We start from the raw sequence: 27,898 nt of genomic DNA, 5'->3' as shown, positions 1-27,898 counted from the left end.
TTTCCATACTGGGGGTGGGGCTCCCCCTTCTTGAGCTGCTCGGATGGCAAAAGCAACAGATTGGACTGGCTCTTTTAACTACAAACTTTAGGTTCACTTATATGTCAGGTTAACTGCCTTTGTTTTCTTTTAAAAATCCGGTTATGAATAAACGAGTCGGTGTTACTCTTGCCACGCTGTTTTCAAAATACCCAAACTGCAACACCAAGTACACAAAGGGCAATCGATGATCGGGGATCAAGGGTCCCACCCTAGAAGGCCAGTCACCTTGGTGTCATTTCCTCTCCAAAGGAAACTGTTAAACCCAGAGTGGACCGTCTGCAGCCTCCCTCCCGGAGGTTTGCCGGCTCAGGAGGGCGAGTCCGAGTCTTCAAGGAAATCCAGACCGGCTCTTCCTCCCGCCCAGCCCTGCCAGGCGCGCAGCGCCCTCCGGTCCGGCCCCGCTTCCCACGACTCCGCCTGCCCCGACCGCAATCTTCACTCCGTACCAAGGTGCTCCTCTCGCGACCCACTTACCTCCTTCACGGGCGGTACGACCCTGCCACCTGGGCTCGAGTCCCGCCTGGGCTCAGAGGGCCTGGTGGTTGGCTTCGGAGGTGGGGGCGAAACCTGGGCGGGGACCTACCCGAGGGAATGGAGTCAGAGTGCGGATTGGCTGAAGGGCAGCCGGGATCCCGGACTGGACGAGACTGGACAGGAATGGGCAGGGAGGCGGGGGAAAAGTGCCCAGCTGGAGGGAGCACGGGGGCTAGAGGAAGGCGCATCTGGGCGTCATGTCGGGACTCAGGGCGCGATTGGCTCCGAAGACTGCCGGGATCAGGGACTGGACTGGGCAGGTGGAGGTGCGGGGCCTGCTCAGTTCTGCGGGATTGAGGCGAGTCAAGGTAAAGGGGTGGGGATGGGGCGGGACTTCGAGATGGCCGGGGATTGGGTATGACATTTCCACCCAGTCCTCCAATTGGATGTGTGTGACCGAGTGGGTTGGGGCGGGTATAGAACACGGGTTAGTTTGGAAGAAAGGGCAAACTATGAGGCCGCAGGGTTTAGGCGAGGGGAGGGTTGTAGTTAGAATAACGCTGAAGGCGGCCGGGCCAGTGTGACTGTACACCAAAAGGTTGCTGGTTCTATTCCAGGTCCCAGCACATGCCTCAGCTGCGAGCTCGATCGCCAGTGTGGGGCGTGCAGGAGGCAGCTGATCAATGACTCTCATCACTGATGTTTCTTTCTCTCTCTCCCTTTCCATTCCTCTCTGAAATCAATAACACTATATTTTAAAAAGAGGCCACCAGGAACACACCTGTAATCAGAAAGTTGGGTTTATTAGTCGTTGCAATGAGGGAGAACACTACAAGGTGGGCAAAGGTAGGTCATTTTAATAACAGAATTAAGAATGACTTATTGTAGCGTTTGGCCTTGTATTAGGTGATTTTGGGGGAGGGTTTGAGGAAATGGAGATTCATTCTGTTTTGGGTGCTGCCAAGATGTGGGGTAATTCTAACATTGGTATAATACAGCTTATGCAGAAGGGAGGGAAACTGCAAAGCTAAAACTGTAATTGATAAAGCAGCAACAGTTTTACTAACTGGGAGAGGGGAAAGTTTGGTATTTGTGTAGTTGCAGAGTGACTGCTTTTATCTGTGTTTAGACAAGATTATCAGGGGATCTTGTCTGCTTTCTCACTTCATCAGGATGACAGCGACTTTGATGCTGGCATTCTGTCATGTTGTTTTGCAGGGACACGCCATGGCTAGTTCCTAAAAATACTGAAGCCATAGGGGTGACACTTCAGACCCCATACCAGCTGCTGCTTTTCTTTTTCTTACATTGAATGAATATTACTTGAGTACATCGGTGCTGAGGCCACTGGGGAAAATGAAGCCGAGAAAGTGTGTTGTCTTAAATCTTATTGAGCGAGAAACAATAGAAAACAAAATATATACAACTAGAGGCCCAGTGCACGAAATTCATGCACTTGGGTGTGGGGGGTGGTCTTTCAACCTGAATTGTAAGAGGGCGTAGGCCAGGCTAAGAGACCCCACTGGTGCATGATCAGGGCCGGGGAGGGACGCAGAGGTTGGCCAGCCAGGGAGGGATCTCGGAAGGGCTCCAGGGCTCCAGGGCATGTCTGGCCCATCTTGCTCAGTCCCGATCAGCCAGACCCCAGAAGCAAGCTAACCTACTGGTCGGAGCGTCTGCCCCCTGGTGGTCAGTGCACATCATAGCGAGCGGTTGAGCAGCTTTAGTATATCATTAAGCATATTAAGCTTTGATTAGTTGAATGGCCTACCGGATGACCAGGCACTTAGCATATTAGGCTTTTATTATGTAGGATGACTTCAGAGGCTGATAAGCGCTCTGAAAGAAGCAGTGAAGGGTGAAGACAGGAGATAGTTTGTGTAGGATGGTCAGGACAGGCTTTGCTTTTGGGGAGCTGATATTTAAACCCAGAATTGAAGGATGAAGAAGCAACCTTGCAAAAAATGTTTCTGGAAAGGAAAATAATAGTTGAAAAGGCCCTTTAAAAGGGAACAAACTTGGCATGTTCAAGGAATGAGAGACCAGTATGTCTAAAGCATAGTGATGGGGGGGAAAGTTCTCCAGATTAGGGTGGAGAGGAAGGCAGGGGCCAGGTCACGCAGAGTCTTAAGACCGTAGAAAGGAGTTTAGATTTTACTCTGAAGCAGCCATTGGGAAATCTTAAGCAGAGGACTCATGTGATCTTAATTAAATTTAAAAAAGAAAGTCTAGCTGCCTTGGAGGTGAGACTGTGGGTAGGCAAGAGTAGAAGCAGGAAGATCTGTTTGGAGGTTGTTAGAGCGAGAGTTGAAGTGTGTGGGGGGAGGGGAGCTAGGGTGGAGGCAGTGGAGGGAAAAAAGGCTAAAGATCTCAATATTCATTATTATACTGATATTCACTTATTTCCTCTGTTTCAGCACTTGCTCTCCACTATCAGCTATATCTGGTGTCAACTGAAAAATAATATGGGCTAGATGTTTTGTCACCAAGAAGAATTTATTCAGGAAAAAGAGAGGGTTGCAACCCGATGCATGCAGACATGGCAAGCCATGTGCACACTCTAGCCTGCGTGCCAGGATGCAGGGGCATTTATAAAAGGGGAAGAGGAGTTAAGGAAGGAGAGGTTAGAACCATAAAGGTTTACTATAAACATAGAGTTCTTCTTGTAGGCTCCTCCCGTGCAGGGTTCTCCAGATTAAGGTAGCTGTGAGAACTTCCATAAGCCCTAACTCCTCCTGTACACCCTCCTGACTGATTATATTTGCCTCAAGTTTCAGTTAGTCTTTATCACGGAGTTCTCCTAATTCAGATACTCTCTGTTTACCCCCGCTGGAGTATAAACTCCTAATCTCCTGCTAATGTGAAGGGGGACCAATTGGTGGGGCTATGGCAGACCAGGAGTGGGGATCTGGGGATCTGTTTATTGCATGGAAAGGCCTTTAAATAATTCTCCTGTATTTAGTCCTGAGCCTTTGGAGAGTTCTTTAGGGGTAAATCGAGTTGCCTTTTTGGCTTTCTTTTTCTTTTTTAAATTTTTTATTTTATTTTATTGATTTTTTACAGAGAGGAAGGGAGAAGGATAGAGAGTTAGAAACATCAATGAGGGAGAAACATCAATCAGTTGCCTCCTGCACACCCTCCACTGGGGATGTTCCCGCAACCAAGGTACATGCCCTTGACCAGAATCAAACCTGGGACCTTTGAGTCCGCAGGCCGATGCTCTATCCAGTGATCCAAACCGGTTAGGGCTTGGCTTTCTTTATGAATGTCCCAGGATTCAGCTTATTTTAATAGGCTGTCAGATACCACCTGCCCATTTGCTTTATAACTGCTATAATTTTGTTGCCACTGTCATTCCTCTTTTTGTTTGCGTTCTCATGGGCTTAAAAGAATCTCCTTACTGTTATTTTAGTGGGGCTTAAGTAGAGAGAGAATGTAAATGTGTTTAATTTGTCATCTCACTGTTATCGGTTTACACCAAGCATATCAAACTCAAAGGCTAACACGGGCCAAATAAACAAGGTTAAGTTTATGTGGGCCGAAAAAAACCAAAAGCTTCAATTTTCATAGGAATGTAGGTTTATTTCGATAGAGGCATGCTGAATAAAAAGGGCTGAAATAAATGAGTAATCGTTAATGAGTATTCGTTGTGGGCCGCAGGTTTGACATGCTTGGTTTACACACATGTTCATTAAATGATGTAATGACCAAATGCTGGGCATTTGAATACTTTTTTTTTTTTTCATGAGCCAAGCCTCGTGTTATTCTTTATACTCATGTTGGTGTTTAATGAGAAATATAAGTGACTCCCTAGAATTAATAGCTAATAGGTGTATTTTCCTTATATTTTCTGTTGATTTGCGTTCTGAGTAAGAAGACAGTATCTCCCTTACATAGATAAAGCCTTTTCGATTGCCTCAAATAAAAGACTAAAGATATTTTGAAGTATAGCAGAAAGAAAACAGTATAGTAGGGGGTAAGCCAAACTGCCTGGTTCAAATCACAGTTCTGCATTTTTCAAGCTGTGTGACTTTGTACAAGTTACTTCATTTATCTGTGCTTCAATTTCCTCATCTGTAAAATGTGGATATTAGAACCTTACTCATGCACTATTAGATGATTTCATAGACCTGGAAAAACTGAGAGCTGTGCTTGGTTCTTAGTAAATACTATAAAATTGTTTCTTAAGAATTAAGGGAAAGAGAATCTTTAGGAGGGGACTGCTGGTTATTCCCCAATATTTAGTATTCTCTTGTTTTATAATAGCAGAATTTCCAAATTTCAGCTGAGCACATGGGTGCTTGGTAGAAAAACTACATTTCTGGCCTCTGTTGTAATTGCATTGGCCATAAGATGAAATTGTAGCCAATGGGACGTCAGTGGACACTGGATATGCAGCTTCCAGGAAATGTCTTAAAGGGGTAGAGTGTGCCTTGATCATTCCCTTGGTTTTTGATTTCCCTGATAGTCTGAGTGCAGACATGATGGCTACAGCTCCCTTGGACCACCAGGTAGAATCTGCAGGTTGAAGATGGAAGAGCAGTAGGATGGGAGAGAAGGAGCCTGAGCCCTAACATCAGGGAACCACCACTCCAGCCCTGGACTATACTAGTATTTACATGAGAGAGAAAATCAAGTTTGTTTAACTTATTTATGTGGGTTCTCTGATGTGCAGTCATGGTATGGTTTGGATGGTTTAGTCTTCTAGTTTGATATCAAAGGCATCCCACTTTACTTTTAAATGGGCCTTCCAGGTAACAATAGTGATAGTAGGAGAGAGGGTAGAAGATATTGGCAATGCCTCATTATCTGGAAACTAGAGGCCCGGTGCATGAAATTCATGCATGGGGGAGGGGGGTCTCAACCCGGCCTGCACCCTCTCCAATCCAGGACCCCTTAGGGGATGTCTGACTGCCTCTCATAATCCGGGACTGCTGGCTCCTAACTGCTTGCCTGCCTGACTGCCTGATCGCCCCTAACCGCCTCTGCCTTGCCCAGCACCCTGGACCCAGGATTCCCTCCCTCTGGCCGGCTGCAGGCACCCAGGGCCCGGGCCGGCTGCAGCCACAGGGGGCTGTGGGCAAGCGGCTTCGCCTGGGGCCACAACTGCAGGTGCCTGGGACCGTGGGGTGGGTGGCTTGTCCCTCTCCTGGGCTGCAGGCGCAGGTGCTGACACCCGGGACCATGGGGCAGGCAGCTTGTCCCTCTCCGGGGCTGCAGGTGCAGGTGTAGCTGCTGGCTTCTGGGACCGCGGGGCGGGCGGCTTGTCCCTCCCCCGGGTTGCAGGCACAGCTGTTGGTGCCCGGGACCACGGGGACTGTGGGGTGTGCGGATTGTCCCTCTCCCGGGCCGCAGCATGGCTGGTCCCCATTCCTCTCTCCCTAGTGTTGAGTGTCTGAGCCATTACAGCATGATGGCGTGAGGGTGTGACAGCCATTTGCATATTAGCTCTTTATTATAGAGGATGCTTCTCAAGAGGTAGCTGTCACTTCTAAGAATTTTTTTTCTTTATCTTATAACCCTAGAGCTGTACTAAGAAGTACTAGGAAAAAAAGACAAGTCCAAGTTGGAAGTTCTAAAGAATTTTCCACTTACATTCTTGCTATAAAGAGTTATGTTCTTGGAAGTTGCTGGGAGTAGATCTTAAGCATTCTCACCACACACACACACACACACACACACACACACACACACAATACTGTTGTAATTAACCTAATTATTAATAACAGGAAAGGAGCAAAGGGAAGACTAAATATTATAGGCATGTCACTTGGGCAGCTTTGCCAGGAAGCTGCAGCTTTACATATACCAGGGAGCCACTGGTCCATTCCCCGCAGATCGCTGGGGGAAGGGCCTAGATGGGGGAGATAGACGCATGCCCTGTAAAGTTGGGAGGCCTAGTAAAGGTGCTTACTGTCAGTCACACTTGGGAACTGTGTGACCAGAGTAGGCATGGTCACTGTAAGCACAGGAAGATTTGAAATATTTAATGCCCTTGAACAAAGGAGTTTGCTGTCTTGTGCACTTACACTTTTGGCTCTTTGGGGACTCTTGCTATAGGGGGTGCACTCTTTTGGCTCCCCTACATTCACCTGGGCCCTGGGCCATGTGGACCCACACACAATGGACTAATGCCCTGCTTGGCAAACTGCGGCTCGTGAGCCATATGCGGCTCTTTGGCCCCTTGAGTTTTTAGCAAAGGCCAGCTTAGGAGTACCCTAATTAAGTTATTAACAATGTACCTACCTATATAGTTTAAGTTTAAAAAATTTGTCTCTCAAAAGAAATTTCAAACGCACTGTTGATGTTTGGCTCTGTTGACTAATGAGTTTGCCGACCACTGGACTAATGGACTGCAACTAGCCTGATGGTGAACTGGACCTGGCTGCAGTATGAAATGGAAACTCTGGACACTGGCTTTGCTTCTAGCTCTACTGAAGCCCCAGGTGCACTTCTTGCCAGACTGGACTAAGGAAAATGGGACTTGGAAACCCAGGGATGTAATTCCCAGCAAATAAAAATTATCCTTTGGTACGAGTCCCAGAAAATTCTTTTTCTCAAGATATCATAAGGACTGCACCCCCAGCACTCAGTGGGGAAAGGGATACCCCATTTCCACTGGTAACACACACACACACACACACATCATTAACTGTGAAATATGTGAGGCAATGGATGTGGTAATTATATTGTCTTGGTAATTGTTCCACAATGTACCCTATATAATAAAAGCCTAAAATGCTGTGTCCAACCATTCATTCGACCAGTCACTATGATGCGCACTGACCACCAGGGGGCAGACTCTCCAACCGGTAGGTTAGCTTGCTGCTGGGATCAGGCTGATCAGGACTGGGCGAGACAGGCCAAACACGCCCTGGAGCCCTCCCACGGTCTTTCCCTTGCCCCGATCAATCGTGCACTGATGGGGTCCTTCTGCCTGGCCTACAGGGATTGGGATGAAACCAGCTCTCTAACATTCCCCAACGGGTCCCGGATTACGAGAGGGCACAGGCCAAGCTGATGGAACCCAACAGTGCACCAATCCGTGCACTGGACCAATGTATATAAAATCATTGCATTTGCCAGTGTGGCTCAGTGTTTGAGCAATGACCTATGAACCAGGAGGTCATCATATCGATTCCAGATGATGGCTCATATCTGGGTTGTGGGCTCGAGTTCCCTATATGCAGCTGATTTTGTTTCTCTGTCATTGATGATTCTATCTCTCCCTTTATTCTCTCTCTAAAAATAAATAAAAAACATTTTTAAAATAATAAAGAGATAAAATCACATTTTACATATTAAACATATACAATTATATTTATCAAGAAAGAGTTATGTCCATTTTCAACGTCATATAGTTATTTTAAATGTAAGATTATTTTGTGTTATGTACTATGAAAATAAATTGATGCTTTCCAACCAGGTAATAATAGCTGTACAAACATTATGTATTTCAAATATCGTAATAGACATTGTACATTTACCCACAGAAAGGCTACCCAAGGTAACTATGTATCTATGTATCTATCTGCCTGCCTTCCTGTCTGTCTATCCACATGCGTATTTGGCTGGATTTACAGCAATTTAGTATTAGCAGTGGTTACTTGAGTCAGTGAGAAATTTTTCACAGTCTCTGAACAATTTTTATTTTTAAAAAAATCTATTTTATTGATTTTTTACAGAGAGGAAGGGAGAGGGATAGAGAGTTAGAAACATTGATGAGAGAGAAACATCAATCAACTGCCTCCTGCACACTCCCTACTGGGTATGTCCCGCAACCGTGGTACATGCCCTTGACTAGAATCGAACATGGGACCCTTGAGTCCGTAGGCTGACGCTCTATCCCCTGAGCCAAGCCGGGTAGGTCTCTCTGAACAATTTTTAAAAAGGCATGGACTCGGTGTGTGGCTTCTGGCTAATAGTGTTTGAATACATCTCTGCACAAGTGAGAATCCCTGTTAGCACCTGGTAGGAATTGCCCTTCTGAGGAAGGTATGTTTCCTCTCTCAGTGTGGCTTCGCCTCCGGAATTCCTGGTTCACATGCAGGACGGAGCTCTAACGCTTTTAGAGGCCTCTCTCTTACAGGCTCTGTGCAGGCTCTCAGCTCCTGGAGGGTTTCAATGGGGACTGCCCTTTGCTCCTTCATTTGTCCTCTTGGCACTGCTGCTGGTCAGCACTAGGTGCTTTCTGTCAGCTAGATCCCCAGAGCAATGGCAGGAACGTAAATCAACACTAGGTTCTCTAGGTCATTGAAGAAGGAATAAGGAAGAAATCTTTTATGGAGACAGAGAGGGAGAGGGAGAAGACTGTACTGGAGATAGTACAAGAATTTAGATAACTATCAAATTCCTGTAATATTCAATATGATATTAAACAATCAAATGTTAACTTTCAGGGAAAAGCGTGAGGAATGTTGCTGGGATGATAAACTATTCATTATGTTGTTCACTCGTGTGTTTAAAAATTTTTATTGTAGGTGCCAAGAGCCCTGCTAGATGGCTGAGTCCATGATAAACAAAATAGGTAATGTTCCTGCCCACTTGTATTCTAGTGGGAGAGACAAACAATAAACATGAACAAACTCTGGTGATAAAATGCTGTGAAGAGTAATAATAATGTTGGCCACTAGATAGAACCCATTACTTTCTTCTTTTCTTTACCAATCAACTCCATGAGAGACACTGTGAGCATGGCACACTGTTAATTAAATAGGTTTTTTGGGGGCCAGGTGATAGGCAGTGTCTCTCTGTCTAGCTCTCCCTCACAAATTGGATTTCTTTTTTCCACTAAGTGACTGATAAGGGAAATATAGTTAAGACAAACTAAGGAGCCATCTGAGATATGTTGGGGTAGAGGGATTAGATCAACTCCTTCTTAAATCAGAAATCCTCTTCCCTCAATTTCTTGGGTATTTAGTTTTCTGTATTATTTAATCTCTGTCTTCACCACTAGACTATGAGCTCCTTTAGAGAGGGACTACAACTATATTCCCACTCCTTGGCAGAATATGTGATAGATACTCAACCAATGTTTTTTGAATGAATGAGCCCTGTAGCCTAAGCAATGTCTGCTTTTCATGAAGCCTCATCTAACTCCCTAGGGACTCTGAACATAGTTTTTTGGGGAAAAAACTCTGAGTAAGTTTTCCTGTCTTGTGTTCTATGAAATCCTGTCTGTCAACTCACAGTGAGTGGGAAGGGTAGGATGTGTGTGTGTGTGTTTGTGTGAGTGTGTATATGTGTGTGTGTGTGTGTGTGTATGTGTGTGTGTGTGTGTGTGTGTGTGTGTAGTAGGCATATTATGTGGCACTGAGTTCTGTGCCATATTTTTTCCTCTTTCTGTTTGGATAAAAGCCTAATACACAATATATATATATATATATATATATATTTATTTTATCTTTACTGTTGAAAGTATTACAGATATTCCCCCTTTTTTCCCCATTGACCCCCCCCCATAGTCCCCTGCCCCCAACAGTTGACATATTTTTAGTGCTCAGCAAAACTTAACAAATACTAGGCACATGCTTTTTCAGGGATAACTCTAAAAATAAGGGTCTTGAACCTTCTCCTCTACAATGAGTAAAAGGAATGTCATAAAAACTATAAGGGAGTTGGAATCTAAGGAAATTCATACATCATGATTGATGCCACAATCTCTTGGTCTTAGAATAAATATAGAAGCATAGATCGTGTGTGTGGTTAGTTATATTTCTACCTAAGTATTCCACTTTTAAAAAACAGCTATTGTAAGTGGTATTGCTTTGTAATTTTTGGTTTCCAATAGTCCATTGCTATTATATAAAAATACAGTTGAAAGTGGATTTTTGTGTGTTAACCTTGAATCTTACAACCTTGTTAAACTCACGTATTTGTGCCAAGAGTTTTTGCTGTTGCTGTTTTTTGCTATTTTGTTGTAGATTCCCAGGGATTTTTCTGTGTGGATAATCAGTGTGTGAGAATAAAGGCAGGTTTATTTTATCCTTTCTGATCCTTCTTTCCTTTCCTTTCTCTCCCTCCCTCCCTCCCTCCCTCCCTCCCTCCCTCCCTCCCTCCCTCCCTCCCTCCCTTTCTCTCTCTCTCTCTCTCTCTCTCTCTCTCTCTCTCTCTCTCTCTCTCTGCCATATTGTAGGAAGCCTTTCATTATACTGTTTAACGGGGGTGGAGAGACTGCACATCCTTCCTTTATTCCTGAGTTAAGGGCCAAGCATTCCGGTTTTTTATCATTAGGTATGTTAGGTGAAGGGTTTTTTGTAGATTTCTTTTATCAGCTTAAAGAGGGTCACTTTTTCTCAAGTTGTGACACTTTTTCCAGATTCTAAAACTGCTTGAGTTATGCCTTGGGTAGAGTGACCAGGGAATCTTTTTTCCTTAGGTCATTAGCTTATGACACATTTCTTCTTTTTTCTTGCCCTGTTATTCTTGAGATTCTCTATTTCTTTCTGAAGTTGTGTGCTCTCATTTTGGAATCCTTCCTTTAGTAACAAGGCATGTTCCTAAAAAGGGACAAATAAAGAGTAAAGAAAGTACAGCAGTAAGCAAATTTCAACTTATAGTTAGTTTCCACATTTATAGTTTGGGTATTTTTGAGTATTTAATTTCTTCTTGAAATTTTCTGTACCATAAATATTCATTACTAGAGGCCTGGTGCATGAAGTCCAAGCACAGGTGTGGTCCCTAGGCCTGGCCGGCGATCGAAGCACGAGCATCTGGTGTGAAAGGACAGGTCCCAGCTAACCTCTGGGACCTGGGCCCCCGGCCCCCGTATATCCCCCTCCTCCTGAGTCATGGGGCCCCGCCGGGCTTCCTCAGCACCTGGGAGCCAGGTTTCAGCCCTGCCCCTCCGCCACTGCCACTGGTCGCCATCTGCAGGGCGATTGGCGGGGCAATCGATCCCCCCTCACATTTGCCCTGCCCTGGCGCTGCCCATTTACCTGGTCCACCATACTGCCGTGGTCCTGCTCTCATCAGGGCCCACTGGGGCCAGCAGTGCCTCCACTGCCGCCCGCTGCCAGTGCTGGGTCACTGATGCCTGCCATGGTGCTGCCCCCTGGTGCTCAGCACACATCATAGCGAGCAATCGAACTCCCGGTTGAACTCGCAGTCGAGGGGACAATTTGCATATTAGGCTTTTGTTATATAGGATACTTTTACTTGGACATCTTAGCTCATGATTGCTTATCTTGAGCCTCCTTTAGCTAAGAGAGATTCTGGCTTATACCTTCTAATATATTGATAAACTTGAATTATAAGTCCCATTAATTCTATACAGCCTATGTGGGCAATCTTGATCTTGTTTATTTTCAAGTCTTATAGACTATTACACACACACACACACACACACACACACACACACACACACAAACACAGACTTTTATATACATGCACATGACAGAAATAAAAATTTCTCAAAATCAAAAGAAGTGCCTGAATCTTAGATCAGGGAATTTGATTTAAGCCTCCATAGCTTGGTGGCAAGAGTAGCAGGATATAAGTCAGGCCATCAAGGCCCCTAACTGTCCAGACTGGATTTCTGCAGAAAACTCACTACACAAACTAGCAGTATGGCATAGCAAACAGGCAGGAGTGGCAGACACAGGAGTGAGAGGCAAGGAGTCTTTCTGCTCATAAAGGTTCTCTTACCAGGTGTGACAGGAAAACAGTGATTGTAGATTCCTCAAGTTTGAAGGTGGTTCAGATATCTTATTGATCTGTGTGACCCTATAAAAGCTCATCTTTTCTGAACTTCTGTGTTTTCTCCTAAGATATAGGTACACAGCAATTCTTGCTTCATATAATATTAAGCAAGAGATACAGATAAGACATAGTATTTACAATGCCTTGAAGATAATAGATATTGATTGCAGAATCCTATATAATAAAAGGCTAATATGCCAATTGTCCCCTCAGGAGTTCGACTGCTTGCTATGATGTGTGTTGACCACCAGGGGGTGGCGCGGAACAAAGGAAGGGCCCAGCTGTCAGCTGGCAGCCAGGGAAAGGAAGGCCCTGGTCAGCAGCTGGCAACCAGGGGAAGTTCCCTGCCATCAGCCAGAAGGAAGGCCCTGATTGGCCCTGATTGCCAGCCAGGCCTAGGGACCCTACCCATGCACAAAATTTTGTGCACCGGTCCTCTAGTCTATATATATAAAAGCCTAAGGGACTGTTTGACTGTATGACTGGTAGCTATGCTGCACGCTGACCACCAGTGGGCAGACACTCTATGCCAGGCATGGAAACATGGAACAGACTGATGAATCTCTGAGGGAAGTGGGGAGGGCAGAAGGTGGGAAGAGATTAACCAAAGATCTTATTTTCTTTTTTTTTTTAAATATATTTTATTGATTTTTCACAGAGAGAAAGGGAGAGGGATAGAGAGCTAGAAACATCGATGAGAGAGATACATCGACCAGCTGCCTCCTGCACACCCCCCACCGGGGATGTGCCCGCAACCAATGTACATGCCCTTGACCGGAATCAAACCTGGGACCATTCAGTCTACAGAACGACGCTCTATCCACTGAGCCAAACCGGTTTCGGCCAAAGATCTTATTTTCATACTAGAGGCCCAGTGCATGGATTTGTGCACTGGTGTGGTGCCTTGGCCTGGTCTGTTGGGATTGGGCCAAAATCTGCGCTCTGACATTCCCCAAGGGGTCGCAAATTGCGAGATGGCACAGGTCAGGCCGAGGGACCAAACCATTGCATGAATCCGTGCACTGGACCTGTAGTGTACTGATAAAGGACTGGATGTGAGATAAAGGATAATAAAAAAAATTTAATAATCAGACATAGGCAGGCTCAAAATCAGGCAGACAGATAGAGATCGAAAGGTATAACTGGGCAAGCAAGATCCTTCTGGTTTTCGTGTTCTAACAGACCCACAAACAAGTCAGGGAGAGTGGACAGAAAACAGAAAAAGAGAAACCTTAAAGTGATGCCATTAAATACCTGAAGTTTAAGAGCCAGAGCCCTCTCTTGCTCTGCCATCAATTGGGCCCTCTCCTGCTCCATCTTCTCAGTCAATTGCTTGACATGTTCCTGATAACTCTTTTCTTCCTCCTCCATCATCTGCTCATTCTTCTTTTGCATTTCCTCCAGCATTTTTGCTGCAGCCTCAGCAGATTCAGCTTTCACACGTTGCACTGCCAGGAGAAAAGGAAGAAGACAAATTCATGTGAGTGACCACCCTGCTTTTTCTTCTTTGTGAACTCACCTGTCATTGTTGCTGCTGACTGCATTTGCCCCACTGAGACTGACTTTGGCTAGTAATAGGCATCTTTGCTCATCTGGCTCTTGTTTAAGGACCCCAGGTTCTCCAAGTCAAATTATTTAAACTTTTAAAGCTGTTGAGGCTATCTAGTCTCTTGAACTTGCTCCTCACCTTCGTTCAGCTTTTCCCTTTTTGTGAGAGTCTGGTCTGTCTGTAAAATTGCATCAATCTCAGACTCCTTGGACCTCAGGTATGTCTGAAGAACTTCTTCACTCTAGGACCCAGAGAAAACGGCATTAGTGATAGGAAATCACTGGAAGCACTTATTCCTAGTTTCCCACTATCTTTTCCTGTAGGAATCACTTCTCTTGGCCCTGGTCTGTGTGCTGGTCACGGTGCCCCTGTCACAGGGTGGGCACATGCTCCAGGTTGGCCAAGCCTGGAACCCGATGAAGCAGAATCCTTTGTAAGAGATTGATATAAATATAGACTGAGAGTCCCTGTTCTCTGAGTGAGGGCTCTCCTTTCGGATCTGTTGGTGCTGTGGTCCCATATGGGGTGAGGAATGAAGCCATCATGGAGAGAGCAGATCCCAGGAAAGGAGGTGGAGGGAGACCGGGAGGAAGGGAAGTGTGGGGTTGAGGGGAGCAACAGCAAGACAGATAAATGCTTGTTACCTGTATTCCCTTCCTGGGTTCCTGAAGATACCTTTTCTTCAGCTTATGCATAGTCTTCATTAAGAGACGATATCCTCCAGGTTTAGAATAAACCCCCTGTTTTATATCATCTTCTAAAGAATGGAAGATATCTTTAAGTAAAGCTGAGCAGCAATTCGATGATGCTTCCATATTCTCTTTATAAAAATCATTTCGCCTTTTTGCTAGCTGGGCCTTTAATGTGAAAATAGGAAGTAGAAAGAGTACAAAGAATAGGTTAGCTTGACCTCAGGATTTTTGGAAAGGCTTCTCAAAAACCAGTCTGTGATCCCTGTACAACTTACAGGCACCTCAGCAGGACCACATCCTTCCTCCTGATCCTGTCTTTCCACTGAAATCCCTTTCTCCTTGGGGGTGAAGTTCATGGCAGAGATTGCTAGCTTTATGTTAGCATTTATGCTACCCATCTGCCGGTCATAGTGGGCCACGGCCTTTTGCACTGCAGCCGAGTTCTCTATCTGGGCCGAGGCCAGGGCTGCGTTCTCCATTCAGGGTGGGTCCCCACTGCGGATGGCATTGACATAGGTCAGGACTAGATTCTCTAGTCCTACAAATACACCGTTAGAAAGAAACTTCTTCTTTTCAAATTCGACCCTTGATTACATGTGGAAGAAATGTAAGCCTAGATAACTAAGACTACATCTTTCTTTGCTTTTGGCTATAATATTAAATCTGTCTAGTACCGACAAGCATGTAACTTGATGAGAAGCTCTGAATGTTACCTGCATGCATTTAACTAAATTATGAGAAAGACTGTTAGTTTCTGCATGAAAAAAAAAGTTCAAAACTTTGTGTCAATCATAATAAAATTGGTTCTTCTTATTATAATAATAACAAGAAATAGTGTTTTTTTGTCATTTTGAAGTCTAGTAAGAATTCCTTCTCTCCTGATAAATACCCATTTTATTTCCTAGTAGTACTTTGCTTTCTGAGACCCTAATCCATGTAAACATAAGAAAAAAAATTACCGCTAATTTCTTTTGAAATAAATGGTCTACATCCTTGAAGGAATTCTTCATGAAGACTTCAAAGGCCTCTTTCTCACTGGCCGTGTGCAGGTCCAGGAGCTCTTGAAGGGTTTCTGTGGGCAGTTCAACCTTCTCACCCATCTGCTGGTCATAGTGGGCAATGGCCTTTTGCACTGCAGCCGAGTTCTCTATCTGGGCTAAGGCCAGGATTGCGTTCTCCACGCAGGGCAGGTCCCCACTGCTGATGGCATCGACATAGGTCAGCACCAGAGTCTCCAGCCCTACAATAGAGAAGAAAAGATAACATTTGTTGTAGGTGGGGTGAGGAAACAGTCCATCCTCTATAAATCTGGTGATATCTCTCAACACTCATTTGGTCACAGCATCTATGTCCTCAGCATCACCTAGAAGTTTGCTAGAAATGCAGACTCTCAGCCTCTGCTCCAGATCAACTGAATTAAATCCTCCTCTGGGTGATATGGATACATATCAAAGGGTGAGAACCTCTGTTCTAGGCACCATAGACCTGTGTTTATTGATTACATGTGCTTTACCCTAAGCACCATTAGGATAGGAAATGTACCTCTCATTTATGTCTCTATCATCAGTTATAGAGTTATAAAATCAATATTTGTGAAACAATTAAAAAGAAGTCTTCTGCCCTGGCCAGGTGGCTCAATTGGTTGAGCATCGTCTCATGCACCAAATAGTTGCGGGTTTTGTTCCTGGTCAGGGCACACACCTAGGTTGTGAGTTTGATTCCTAGTTGGGGTGCATGCGGGAGGCAACTGATTAATGTTTCTCACATTGATGTTTCTTTCTCTAAAATTAATGGAAATATATATTATTGGGTGAGGATTAAAAAACTCAAAATAAATTTAAAAAGGAGTCTTTAATTTTATTTATTCTAGCAGAACACTGTCCAAAAGAACTTTCTGTGATGATAGTCTTCCGCTATATGTGCCATCCAATATTCCAGCCACTATACATGTAATGAGAATTTTTAAATTTATTTAATCTTAATTAATCTACCTTTGATTTTAGATAAATATAGCTCTTACACTTTTCTAGTAACTATTATGTGGGATAGTACAGGTCCAGTTTATTAGGTCAATTTGAAGCAACAGAGCTTTTTTATTTTTCCTTTTCTATCTTTTCTCACCAACGAAATCTGACTCATAAAATCTATTAGAAATGTGTCATCTAGAATGTACCACAGTAATGCTATATAATAAAAGGGTAATATGTATATCGAACCAACAAGGGAATGACCTGTTGCTATGACACGCACTGACCACCAGGGAGCAGATACTCAATGTAGGGGCTGCCCTCTGTTGTTCAGTGCACTACCACAGGGATAGGGCTGCTCAATCAGAAGCCAGGCTCATGGCTGGCAAGCACAGCGGAGGTGGTGCAGTGGCGGGAGCCTTTCCCTCCTCCATGGCAGTGCTAAGGATGTCCGGACATCCCTTGAGGGCTCCTGGACTGTGAGAGGGCACAGGCCGGCCTGGGAAAACTCCCCGAGTGCACAAATTTCATGCACTGGGCTTCTAGTAGTAGCAGATTTGCATTTTTCAAAGCTGAAACTAGGTGGATGCTATTCTACCTCTCTTCCTTCCTTCCTTCCTTCCTTCCTTCCTTCCTTCCTTCCTTCCTTCCTTCCTTCCTTCCTTCCTTTCTTTCTTTTTTAAATTTCTTTATTGATTTCAGAGAGTAATGGAGAGGGAGAGAGAGACAGAGAAACATCAATGATGAGATTCATTGATCGGCTGCCTCCAGCACGTCCCCTACTGGGGACCGAGCCCACAACCCAGGCATGTGCCCTTGGCCGGAACTGAACCCTGGACCCTTCAGTCTGCAGGCCAATGCTCTGTCCATTGAGCCAAACCAGCTAGTGCTATTCCAACTTTCTTTCATCTTAACAGTGAGAGTAATGACCAGGAAGTGGACTCACAGGGTCCATTGACTTGGATCCCTCCTGAAAGAGATTTGACTTTGGAATTGGTAAAGATGTAGGAACAGAAGTCAGCAGCTTGTTGCACGAATTTGGGGTCCAGCTCATCATCATGCATTGTCTCAAGTTGGCCTAGCTTCTTCCTATGAGTGGGCTGATCAAAGATAAAGCATTTCTTCTTTGGGAAGAACTTTCGGATACAAAGTCCGGGCAGGTTAAATTTATTATCTTTAGAACTGGTACCTGTAGAGAGATAAAAAAAGGATTTTGCTTAATATCAGGGCTTGGAAACTTTTTCAGCAAATGGTAAAATTGTAAATACATTAGGCTTTGCAGGTCAGGTGGTTTCTTTTCCAAGTATTCAATTCTGCTATTATAGCATGAAAGCAGCCATGGACCCTCTACATAGGATTCATCCAGTAAAACTGATTTGTACGATAGCTGGCAGGCTGCATTGGCCATCATTTGCCTGTGGGCTATAGTTTGCCAACCCCTGGCCTAGCGCATTGTTATGCTTTAATCTATTTTCTTTAAATAAATGCCCACTCTACTCCATATTCTTTGGCTAATTACAGCATCACAAGCCCTAAGCAGGGAGATAAAAATCAATCTGATCATAGTACAGGGAAAGGTGAAAGAAAAAGAAACGTGGTGTTAGCACAGGGGAGAAGATGATTCAAAATCAAATCTATGAATTTAGATATTAAACAAGCATTAATTCTTAGAACTAGACAGTTGAGAAGTAGTAGAAAACTATACATGTAAAAACACAAAGTAGAAACATAAAAGATGATGGTTTCTAATGGCTTGTGGTTCCCAATAATCAGTTCTAAGTCCCCTTTACCTTGCTTGAGTTTGAGTAAATTCTGCAGGTACTCATCTGCTGAGATGGGTTGCCCACCTAGTACTTCAAATTCTAGGGAAAAATCCCTCAGTGTACACACAAAATCTGGAAAGAAGCTCACAAAGTCAGCTGAATCGTCAAACTCATTTGCATCAGGTGAAGATTTTGCCCTTATTTTATCTGTCAGCTCTGTCACATAGCTGAGTAGCAAACTAAGGAAAAATGCTGTAAAAGAACAGTGCCCCTCATGCCATATTAGTCCCACATATTCCAAACCTTTGTTTTGGCTTTGTTTCTAACCCAAGTGTTAATTCTTCCTGCCCTTGAATTATTTTTTATACTTTCTCTTTTTGTGCTTGATTCGCCAGGATTCACATTCAGGGAGCTGGTTTTTAGGTACAGGCCTCCTGTCTGATGTTGATGCTGTTCTGGACCACAAAAAGGATACTGCAGTTCGTCCATGACCTGCTGGTTTATGGCCCCCATGCTATTGTACACAAAGGTGCTGCTCAGCAGTATTGCCAGGGCAAAGATCCAGGAGTCATTTTGGTTGTCACCCTGGAAATCAGAACACATTTGGGCCAGGATTATGATTTATTCTCATGGCACTTTCCAGATCAGCAGTATTAAACGGATGCTCGTTTAGTCTAGTGGCTTTTTTTAGATTAATGACTTATAATAGGAAAACAAATCCAAATGAAAATGGTTGTTAGTAGGCCTTGGACTTTGAAAAGTCTTCTGATTAGTATTTTTGGTGACACTTATTCTCACTAGGTCCTCTTATGACCATTGGCAGATAATTGCAAAACAAATAGTCCAGATTGGTGGGCACTCTAAAGCCTTAAATGTAATTTAATTTTCTCTATGTTTTTGCAGCAAAATTGACTTATGTAAGAGTAATGATACTTATAGCTATTTTATCTAGTAATTATTATTCACCTAACACTTTCCATTCTTATTTAATAGTCAAAACAATACTATGAGGCAAATATAGACCGTTTGCATTGGTTTTACAGGTCAGAAAGCTGAGGTTAAAAGAAGTGAAATAATTTGCTAAGGCCAATGTGTTAATGACAAAGTTTAAATTTAAATAACAGTTTAGGACTTCTGAACATTAATCCTTAACTAAAGTTCTCTGCAGGATAGGACTCATGGCTGATTTTGTTTGTAGTACCTTTAAGCATCTGTGTTAACTGGCTTAGCTTATAGCCTCCTGTTAATAATCAGAATACTATCTAATGGCCACTATGCTCTTCTAGGATTCTGCCTTATATTTTCATGATCCCTGATTGCAAAACTTGGTCTCCTAGCATGTAAACAGAAATGAAAAAAACACATATGGTTTAGTGCCAGCTCTTATTTGAATAAAAATTAAAATAATAATAATAAAATTCTTAAAAAAAGAAAAATATTAAATAGTGTAAACAATACCCAGAAATAAGAGGATTGTCTCCAAATTGAATCTTTGATACTTACTTTCTCTTCATCTCCCAGCCCCTTAGTGTCAAGCAGAACTAGGGTGTAGTTTGGTTTCTCAGGGTGATGCACACACCACATCCAGATGCCTTTGGTGTGAGACTGAACCTTGGAGCTCATAGAGAAGCCTTCAGGGAGAGAGGAGAGGGAGGGAGTTGAATTATCGTAGCAAATGTGTCTTAAAGTGGAGATAAACGTGAACATAATCAAGGTAAGGAGAGACTACAACCAGTAGCCTGGGCGGCGTGGCTCAGAAGTAGACGGTCGACCTAAGAAACAGGAGGTCAGGGCCCATGCCCTGGTTATGGGCTCCATCCCCAGTTGGGGTGTGCAGAAAGCAGCTGATCAATGATTCTCTCTCATCACTGATGTTTCTAACTCTCTCTCCCTCTCCCTTACTCTCTGAAATCAATAAAAATACATTAAAAAAACACAACTACAATCAGTATTGATTTTACAGATAAACAGGGAAATTCTATTATCCAATACATGAAAACATTCAACACGTTTTAATTATAAAAATATTAACAAATTAGAACTAGAAGAAAACTAACTCAACATAATAAAAGCCATATATGAATATCCTCCAGCCAGCATCACACTCAATGGTACAAGATAGAAAGCTTTCCTTCTGCAAAATTAACCTCAATAGTTCAAAGACCTACATGTAATAAAACTATAAACTTCATAGAAGAAAACATAGCGGGAAAACATCATAATATTGAATTTAGAATGATTTCTTGGATATGACACCAAAAGCATAAACAATGAAAGAAAAATAGATGTTGGATTCAAAATTAAAACTTTTGTGGGTCAAAGGATACTATCAACAGAGTTTCATAGCTATCCTATGAAATGGGAGAAAGTATTTCTTAGTTAAGGGATTGATATCCAGAATATATAAAGAAGTCCTGCAATGCAACCCCAGAAATCAAACAAGCCAATTAAAAAAGTGAGTCAAGGACTTGAATAAATATTTCCTTAAAGAAAATATACAAACAACAGATAAACACATAATAAGATAATTAACAGCACTAGCTATCAGGGAATACAAATCAAAACCACAATGAGATACTATTTCACACCCATTAGGATGATCACTATAAAAAAAACCAAAATAGCAGCCTGGCCAGCATGGCTCGTGGTTGAATGTGGATGTATGAACCAAGAAGTCATGGTTCGATTCCCAGCTTGGGTTGCAAGCTTGATCCCCAGTGTGGGGCGTGCAGGAGGCAGACAATCAATAATTCTCTGTCATTATTAATGTTTCTATCTCTCTTTCTCCCTGTCTGAAGTCCATAAAAACAAACAAACAACAACAAAATCACCACACACACAGCAAAATCAGAGGTATTGGCAAGGATGGGGAGAAATTAGAATCCTGTGCATTTCTGGGAGAAATGTAAAATGGTAGATTTGCTGTGGGAAATGGTACGGTGATTCTTTAAAAAATTAAACATAGAATTCTAGGAAAATAATACAAATTATGCTTTTAAAAGGGAAATTAAGGAAAGTGGGAAGAGACAGTGAGTTGACTCTTTCAGTACGATAAGAATGTAACAGTAGATTAAAAGCTTTCTTTCAATATTCCTCCCCATCTCTACCTTGCTCTTCTAGTAACACCATACTCAAAGCTGGGAGTGAGGGTAGATAGAAGGGATCTGGCAGAGCTTAGCTGGTGCCCCTCACCGTTTTTCTGCCCAGCCAGCTTGTTCATCAGGTAGGATTTGCCTGTGCGGTAGAGACCCACAATGGCCACCACCACAACAGGCTGTGTGATGGCAGACAGGATCTTCAAAGCTTCTGGGTTAACCACTAGTTGTGTGTTAGTGTTCTCAATGAGGCACACTGGGCCTGGCATCTGGATGTCTGAGGCCATGTCCAGGGTGTCACCTTATCTGCAAATGAGGAGATGGGATGGATTAGAACTTCCAATCTTAATAGATCAAGAACTTTCACCAGAAAGTTACAGAAGTGCAATTGAAGTAGTCCATTAAAATAATATTGGTATGACAAGGACATCAAAATTTAACCACTTAATCTTTAATTTACCATAGAAAACTTTCTTTATATATTCTCATTAAAATTTTCATAGTAGAGCCCGGCTGGTGTGGCTTAGTGGTTGAGTGTGGGCCCATGAACGAGGAGGTGTGGGTTCAATTCCTGGTCAGGGTACGTGCCTGGGTTGCAGGCTTGATCCCCAGTAGGGGATGGATGCATAGGAGGCAGCCAATCAAAGTTTCTCTCTCATAATTGATGTTTCCATCTCTCCTTCTTACTTCTTCTCTCTAAAATCAATAAAAATATACTAAAAAATTTATTTGCTTGACATTAAATATAAAATAGAATGTTGTTTAGAGAGTATTTTACATCCTGGCCATATGTAAGAAATTTAATACCGTATTTTCCGGTGTATAAGATGACCTTTAATCCAGGAAAATCTTCTCAAAAGTCGGGGGTCTTATATGCCAGAAAATACGGTAACCCACCCATCATTTGTCAATAACTCACTTTAATTCTAAATTGTAAATACCGTATTTTCCAGCGTATAAGACCCCCGACCTTTGAGAAGATTTTCCTGGGTTAAAAGGTCGTCTTCTACGCCGGAAAATACGGTATTTATTTGTTAATTAATTCTGCTACGAATAAAGACTTTTGGGAATAAATGTGTCATCATTTAATGTATTAATAGCTTTGGACAATTTTCACAGAATTTTTTTGTTGGTAATTCTCACTGAAGGATATTTTTCCATTGATTTTTAGGGAGGGTGGAAGGGAGTGGGGAGAGACAGAGAGAGAAACATCGATGTGAAACAGACACTTGGATTGGTTGCCTCCTGCACATGCCCCCACCACAAACATTCAATCCGCCCTTCATCCAAGGGTTGACACTCTTAACTACTGTTCAAAAACAGGCCGGGCATTTTTCACAGGTTTGAAATATGCGTTTTTTCTACTAGTTGTGCTTATTTTTGCAGAAGTGAGGGTTCACAGAACTGGTTATACTGCTATTCTGGAAGTGGAACCAATATAACTTACATTTACAAATTTTATAAAAATGTATGACTGTATGAAAAACATGACTAGGACCTGCCCAAAGCCTTGATATGGCTTGTGCAAGCAAGGGTCCCTATACTTCAACTTCATTAGCTTCACAAAAAAAATTAGCCTCAACTAAATGGGTGTAACACTGCATAACTGCACATACTGAATGTTGCCAAAAACCATGTTTGTGTATACATGGATGTGGTGTAAGGGAACAAAAGACTATAAAATATGGATTAAAAGGTCAGGAGGCAGATCAGGAGAGCCTAAATTGTTTAATGAAAATATATTTCCGGTCATACACTTGTAGGTTTTCTGTTTTGTTCTGTTTTTCCATTTGGTAGAGGAGAAGGAGAAGCAGGAAGAAGACAGGAGGGGAGAAAACTGGAGAGGAAGAGCTGAAAGGAGAGGGAGAGAGGATTGTCAGAGAAGCAGATGATGAGTAAAGTTCATTCCAAGCCAAGGAATTCGGAGGCAGTTTCCAGAAAGCAAGAACAAACCTGCTCGAGAACACAGAGTGGTCAGGTAAACAAAATGTTGGCCTTAGTAATGCAGGTTCTTTTTGGAGAAAACTTTTTAGTAAAGTAGTCGGGCCAAATTTTACTTGCAAGGGGTAAGAAAGAAATTGGTCCGAAGAAATTGGATCTAGTGAACCGGGGCTATTGTTTATTTTATTTTATTAAAAAATTGTTATTTTTCAATTACAGTTGACAATCAATATTATATGAGTTTCTGTGTACTACATAGTGGTTAGACATTTGTATACATTAAAAGGATCCCTTCTATGGGTCTAGTACCTACATGTCAGCATACATAATTATTACAGTACTAGAGGCCCAGTGCATGAATTTGGGCACAGGTGGGGTCCCTTTGCCTGGCCGGGGATCAGGGCTCATCGGGGGTCTTGCCATGTCCCAATCGCCGCTGATCATGGCTGGCAGGCCAGGGGAAGGGGCTGTGGGAGATTGGCTGGCTAGGGGGAGGAGCTCGGGAGGTTGGCTGGGTGAGGGGGATGGGCTGCAGAGGTTGGCCAGCTGGCTGGGGGAGGGGCCGCAGGAGATTGTTCAGCTGGGCGAGGTTGGCTGTGGGAGCACACTGACCGCCAGGGGCAGCTCCTGTGTTGAGCCTCTGCCTCCTGGTGGGCAGTGCGCAGCATAGTGACCAGTCTTTCTGGTCATTCTGCCATAATGGTTGCTTAGCTTTTTTTTTTTTTTCATAGTACATTATACTTTAATTGCAAGTGATTTGTATAAAATACATATATAACATAATGGTACATATAAAAAAATTTCTTTTTAGTTTTAGAGAGAGTAAAGGAGAGAGAGAGAGAAACATTGATTTGTTATTCCACTTATTTATGCATTCATGGGTTGATTCTTGTATGTGTCCTGACCAGGAATGGAACCCACAACCTTGGTGTATAGGGACAATGCTCTAACCAACTGAGCTACCCAGCCAGGGCCCATAGTGTTACATCTTTTTTTTAAAATTTTTTTATTGATTAAGGTGTCACATATTTGTCCTCATCCCCCCATTCCCACTCCCACCACTCCCCATGGATGCCCCCACCCCCCTGCTGTCCCCAACCACCGGTTAGGCTTGTATGCATGCACACAAGTCCCTTGGTTGATCTCTCCCCCCTACCCCCACCCTTGCCTACCCTCCCTCTGAGGCCCGACAGTCCGATCGATGCCTCCTTGTTTCTGGGTCTGTTCTTGTTCATCAGTCTATGTTGTTCATCATTTCCCCTAGATGAGTGAGATCATGTGTTACTAGAAAATATACTTATAAGAACCGAATGTGAGACGAGCAATAATAGTTATGCTGACAGGCAAATGAATCAGTCTGTAGTAGGTTTCTTTCTGGACCAGCAGTTCTTTTGAGACCCAATTTCAATGTCCACCAGTTCCTTATGTGTACATGTCGGCACTGACTTTTCAGCTCTGGATGGTGGACAAATGGTGACAATGCAGGTCCGACTCCCTCTGGTTTGGTCTCGCCCGGACCCAGGGGCGCGGCTTCACTCGGACTCAGGAGCGCGCAGCCTCACCCGGACCTGGGACCCAGCATCACCCAGGCCCCGGAGCGCGTGGCCTCACCCGGACCCAGGTGTGCGCGGCCTCACCTGGTCCCGGGATCCAGCCTCACCCAGACCTAGGGATGCATGGCCTCTCCCGGATCCAGGGGCGTGGTCTCACCCGGACCCGGGATCCAGTTTCACCCGGACCCGGGACCCAGCCTCACCCGGATCCAGGGGCGCTTGGCCTCACTTGGACCCGGGATCCAGCTTCACCCGGACCCAGGGGCGCGCAGCTTCACCCGGACCTGGGATTCAGCTACACCCAGACCCAGGGGCGCGTGGCCTCACCTGGACCCAGGGGCGCGTGGCATCTCCCGGACCCAGGGGCGCGGCCTCACCCGGACCCGGGACCCAGCCTCACCCGGATCCAGGGGCGCACGGCCTCACCCAGACCCGGGATCCAGCTTCACCCGGACCCAGGGGCGTGTGGCCTCACCTGGACCCCGGGGCGCGTGGCCTCTCCTGGACCCAGGGGCGCACGGCCTCACCCGGACCCGGGATCCAGCTTCACCCGGACCCAGGGGCGTGTGGCCTCACCTGGACCCCGGGGCGCGTGGCCTCTCCCGGACCCAGGGGCACACGGCCTCACCCGGACCCGGGATCCAGTTCACCTGGACCCAGGGGCCCACGGCCTCGCCCGGACCCGGGGGCGCGCGGCCTCACCCGGACCCGGGACCCAGTCTCACCCGGATCCAGGGGCACACGGCCTCACCCGGACCCGGGATCCAGCTACACCCGGACCCAGGGGTGCGTGGCCTCACCCGGACCCAGGGGCGCGCGGCCTCGCCCGGACTCGGGACCCAGCCTCACCCGGATCCAGGGGCGCACGGCCTCACCCGGACCCGGGATCCAGCTTCACCCAGACCCAGGGGCACGCAGCCTCGCCCAGACCCGGGGGTGCGCGGCCTCACCCGGACCTGGGACCCAGCCTCAGCCAGATCCAGGGGCGCACGGCCTCACGCGGATCCGGGATCCAGCTACACCGGGACCCAGGGGCGCGTGGCCTCACCCGGACCCAGGACCCAGCCTCACCCGGATCCAGGGGCGCATGGCCTCACCCGGACCCCGGGGCGCGTGGCCTCTCCCGGACCCAAGGGCGCATGGCCTCGCCCGGACCCGGGGGCGCGCGGCCTCACCCAGACCTGAGACCCAGCCTCACCCGGATCCAGGGGCACATAGCTTCACCCGGACCCGGGATCCAGCTACACTAGGACCCAGGGGCGCGTGGCCTCACCTGGACCTGGGATCCAGCTACACCTGGACCCAGGGGCGCGTGGCCTCTCCCGGACCCAGGGGCGCGGCCTCACCCGGACCCGGGACCCAGCCTCACCCGGATCCAGGGGCACACGGCCTCACCCGGACCCGGGATCCAGCTACACCCGGACCCAGGGGCGCGTGGCCTCGCCCGGAGCCAGGGGCGCGGCCTCACCCGGACCCGGGACCCAGCGGGGCTTCGTCTTCTTGATCCCAATTCCTGTCGGTCAATTCTCTCTCAGCAATTCCTTCGGCCATTTTCTCAAAGCTCCGGGGCGGCTGCCGCGGAACTTGCTGGGTGGCGGGCTCGGTGAAGCTCCGGTGCGTCTGGTGCGCGGTGGCGGGCTGGTCTGAGGTCGCTGCAGCGGCACTCGGGTCTGCAGCGGTGACCAGTCGCCGGGCGAGCGCACCTGGATCCGGGACCCAGCGGGGCCTCGTCTTCCCGATCCCAACTCCCATCGGTCAATTCCTTCTCAGAAATTCCTCCGGCCATTGTTCTGGATGGTGTCTGCTGTTTTCCAGCTGTAGTTTCAAAATTGTTGTGGTAGGCAACAATCAGGTGTCTTCCCTATGCCGCCATCTTGGTCCTCCAGAAGATTCTTAAGTAACCTTATAAATGTGGTTCTGAACACTGTGTCGTCCATTAGTCTACTTTCCTTCATCCCTTCTATTCGTGACCTGCTTCGGTGTCTTCACCTTTTGGCTGCCTCCCTATAGCTCAGCTTCCCCAATCTCCCTAGGTGTTCGCTCTTGATACCCCCCTTTGTGGGCTGAGTGCAAAGTCTTGGTGTTGTTAAGCCTTGATTGCTGTTGGTACACCGGGAGGATTTGACCTCCAGTCCAATTGGCTGTGAGGATCAGCTGTGTCTATGCCGGGAGACAGCCTTTGGTTGCTTAGCTTTTGTTACATAGATTATTGACTGTATTCCCTAGGCTCTGCTTTACATCCCTGTGACTGTTTTGTAACTGCCAATTTGTATTTCTTAATCCCTTCCCCATTTTCACCCAGCCCCCATCCTCCCTCACATCTGGCATCCAGAACCTGAGTTACTTTTCAATGAGTAATCCACTTTGAAGAAAAGCTCATCTATATGACTAAAATTTATGGTGTTTTTGTGAATCTTCATCTTTCAATCTGAGTTTCAGGTTTTTCTTTCTTCTTTTTTAACAGTGTCAGGTGGCTGTTTATGCTGCATCTCATTTTCTATGCTTCTTTCTCATGAGAATAACACATATGTAGCTGTTTCAGTGTATCAGCTGCAGTCAGAGCAGACTGAGCAAATTCCATCAAAGACAATGGTAATTTAACTGTGTCTGCAGCCAACACAATGTTGGCCAAAAGAAAGACAATCCTAATGCATTTCAAACTCTGAGCTTAGCCCCATGTCTGCTGCTGCCTAATTCCTCCAGGCACAGTAGTGACACAGGGATTGCTGCCACCTGATATCGCTGGGATTACACCTCACCGCCTGTCCCACAAGGGCTCTGCTGCAACCTATCTTCATGCTCATCGTTCTCTGCAAAATGAACTGACCCTTATAAATCCCTTCCCATCCTGCCCCAACCTTATCCTGGACTCCATTTCTCAGAGTACAGGTCCTTTAGAGGTGGAGAGAAAGCTGCTTTGATGAGAAAATAAAATTCTTACCTGTTTTTTCTCCTCAGTGTAGGTTGGAGTGGTTTGTTACTTCTCTGCCTTTCACTGGAGGGTTGGGCTTTTATTTAAATTCTGATGTGACGTGGATATGCTGACTTTCTAAAGTACTTAATTAGAAATGAAAGCTTTAGAATAATGTGAAACTGAAAGCATTGAGTAAAAGGCAGTGACT

The 27,898-nt window shown here is 45.3% G+C and overlaps 3 protein-coding genes across 8 annotated transcripts in view; 1 reads left to right on the top strand and 2 right to left on the bottom strand.

Annotated features, from left to right (window-relative positions):
• The window catches only part of KYAT3 (kynurenine aminotransferase 3), a 65,372-nt gene extending 64,488 nt beyond the window's left edge, over positions 1 to 884 (bottom strand). Inside the window, exon 1 of one of the 3 annotated variants that reach the window (XM_079777104.1) lies at positions 517 to 884. The gene's annotated coding sequence lies outside the window, so the exon portion shown is untranslated. The remainder of the gene's footprint in view (positions 1 to 516) is intronic. The other 2 variants (XM_079777105.1, XM_079777106.1) reach the window with 2 other exon arrangements.
• On the top strand, positions 318 to 26,300 carry LOC307103126 (uncharacterized protein). 2 transcript variants are annotated; one of them, XM_079777102.1, is made up of 4 exons: positions 318 to 492; positions 13,621 to 13,696; positions 23,080 to 23,260; positions 24,677 to 26,300. In XM_079777102.1, exon 4 carries the CDS (start codon positions 24,694 to 24,696, stop codon positions 26,278 to 26,280), a length of 1,587 nt encoding a protein of 528 aa, XP_079633228.1. In that variant the 5' UTR covers positions 318 to 492; positions 13,621 to 13,696; positions 23,080 to 23,260; positions 24,677 to 24,693; the 3' UTR covers positions 26,281 to 26,300. The 2 variants fall into 2 exon arrangements, with proteins under 2 accessions (XP_079633228.1, XP_079633229.1); XM_079777103.1 differs by lacking the exons at positions 318 to 492; positions 13,621 to 13,696 and adding an exon at positions 1,341 to 1,362.
• Positions 10,771 to 21,572, bottom strand: LOC307103125 (guanylate-binding protein 1-like; the record flags this gene model as incomplete). Of its 3 annotated transcripts, XM_079777099.1 has the most annotated exons (10): positions 10,771 to 11,015; positions 13,471 to 13,664; positions 13,904 to 14,006; positions 14,410 to 14,622; positions 15,417 to 15,697; positions 17,371 to 17,613; positions 18,215 to 18,414; positions 18,663 to 18,772; positions 19,691 to 19,818; positions 21,380 to 21,569. In XM_079777099.1, the coding sequence occupies 10 exons, from the start codon at positions 21,567 to 21,569 to the stop codon at positions 10,899 to 10,901; spliced, it is 1,779 nt and encodes a 592-aa protein (XP_079633225.1). In that variant the 3' UTR covers positions 10,771 to 10,898. The 3 variants fall into 3 exon arrangements, with proteins under 3 accessions (XP_079633225.1, XP_079633227.1, XP_079633226.1); XM_079777101.1 differs by lacking the exon at positions 10,771 to 11,015 and having other exon boundaries at positions 13,289 to 13,664; positions 21,380 to 21,572; XM_079777100.1 differs by lacking the exon at positions 10,771 to 11,015 and having other exon boundaries at positions 13,289 to 13,664; positions 14,410 to 14,612; positions 15,494 to 15,697.
• Positions 26,301 to 27,898: the final 1,598 nt, after the last annotated feature.

The sequence above is a fragment of the Cnephaeus nilssonii genome (assembly GCF_951640355.1).
Source record: "Cnephaeus nilssonii genome assembly, chromosome: 7".
Taxonomy (NCBI): Eukaryota; Metazoa; Chordata; class Mammalia; order Chiroptera; family Vespertilionidae; genus Cnephaeus; species Cnephaeus nilssonii.
This window is presented reverse-complemented; position numbering and strand designations above follow the sequence as displayed.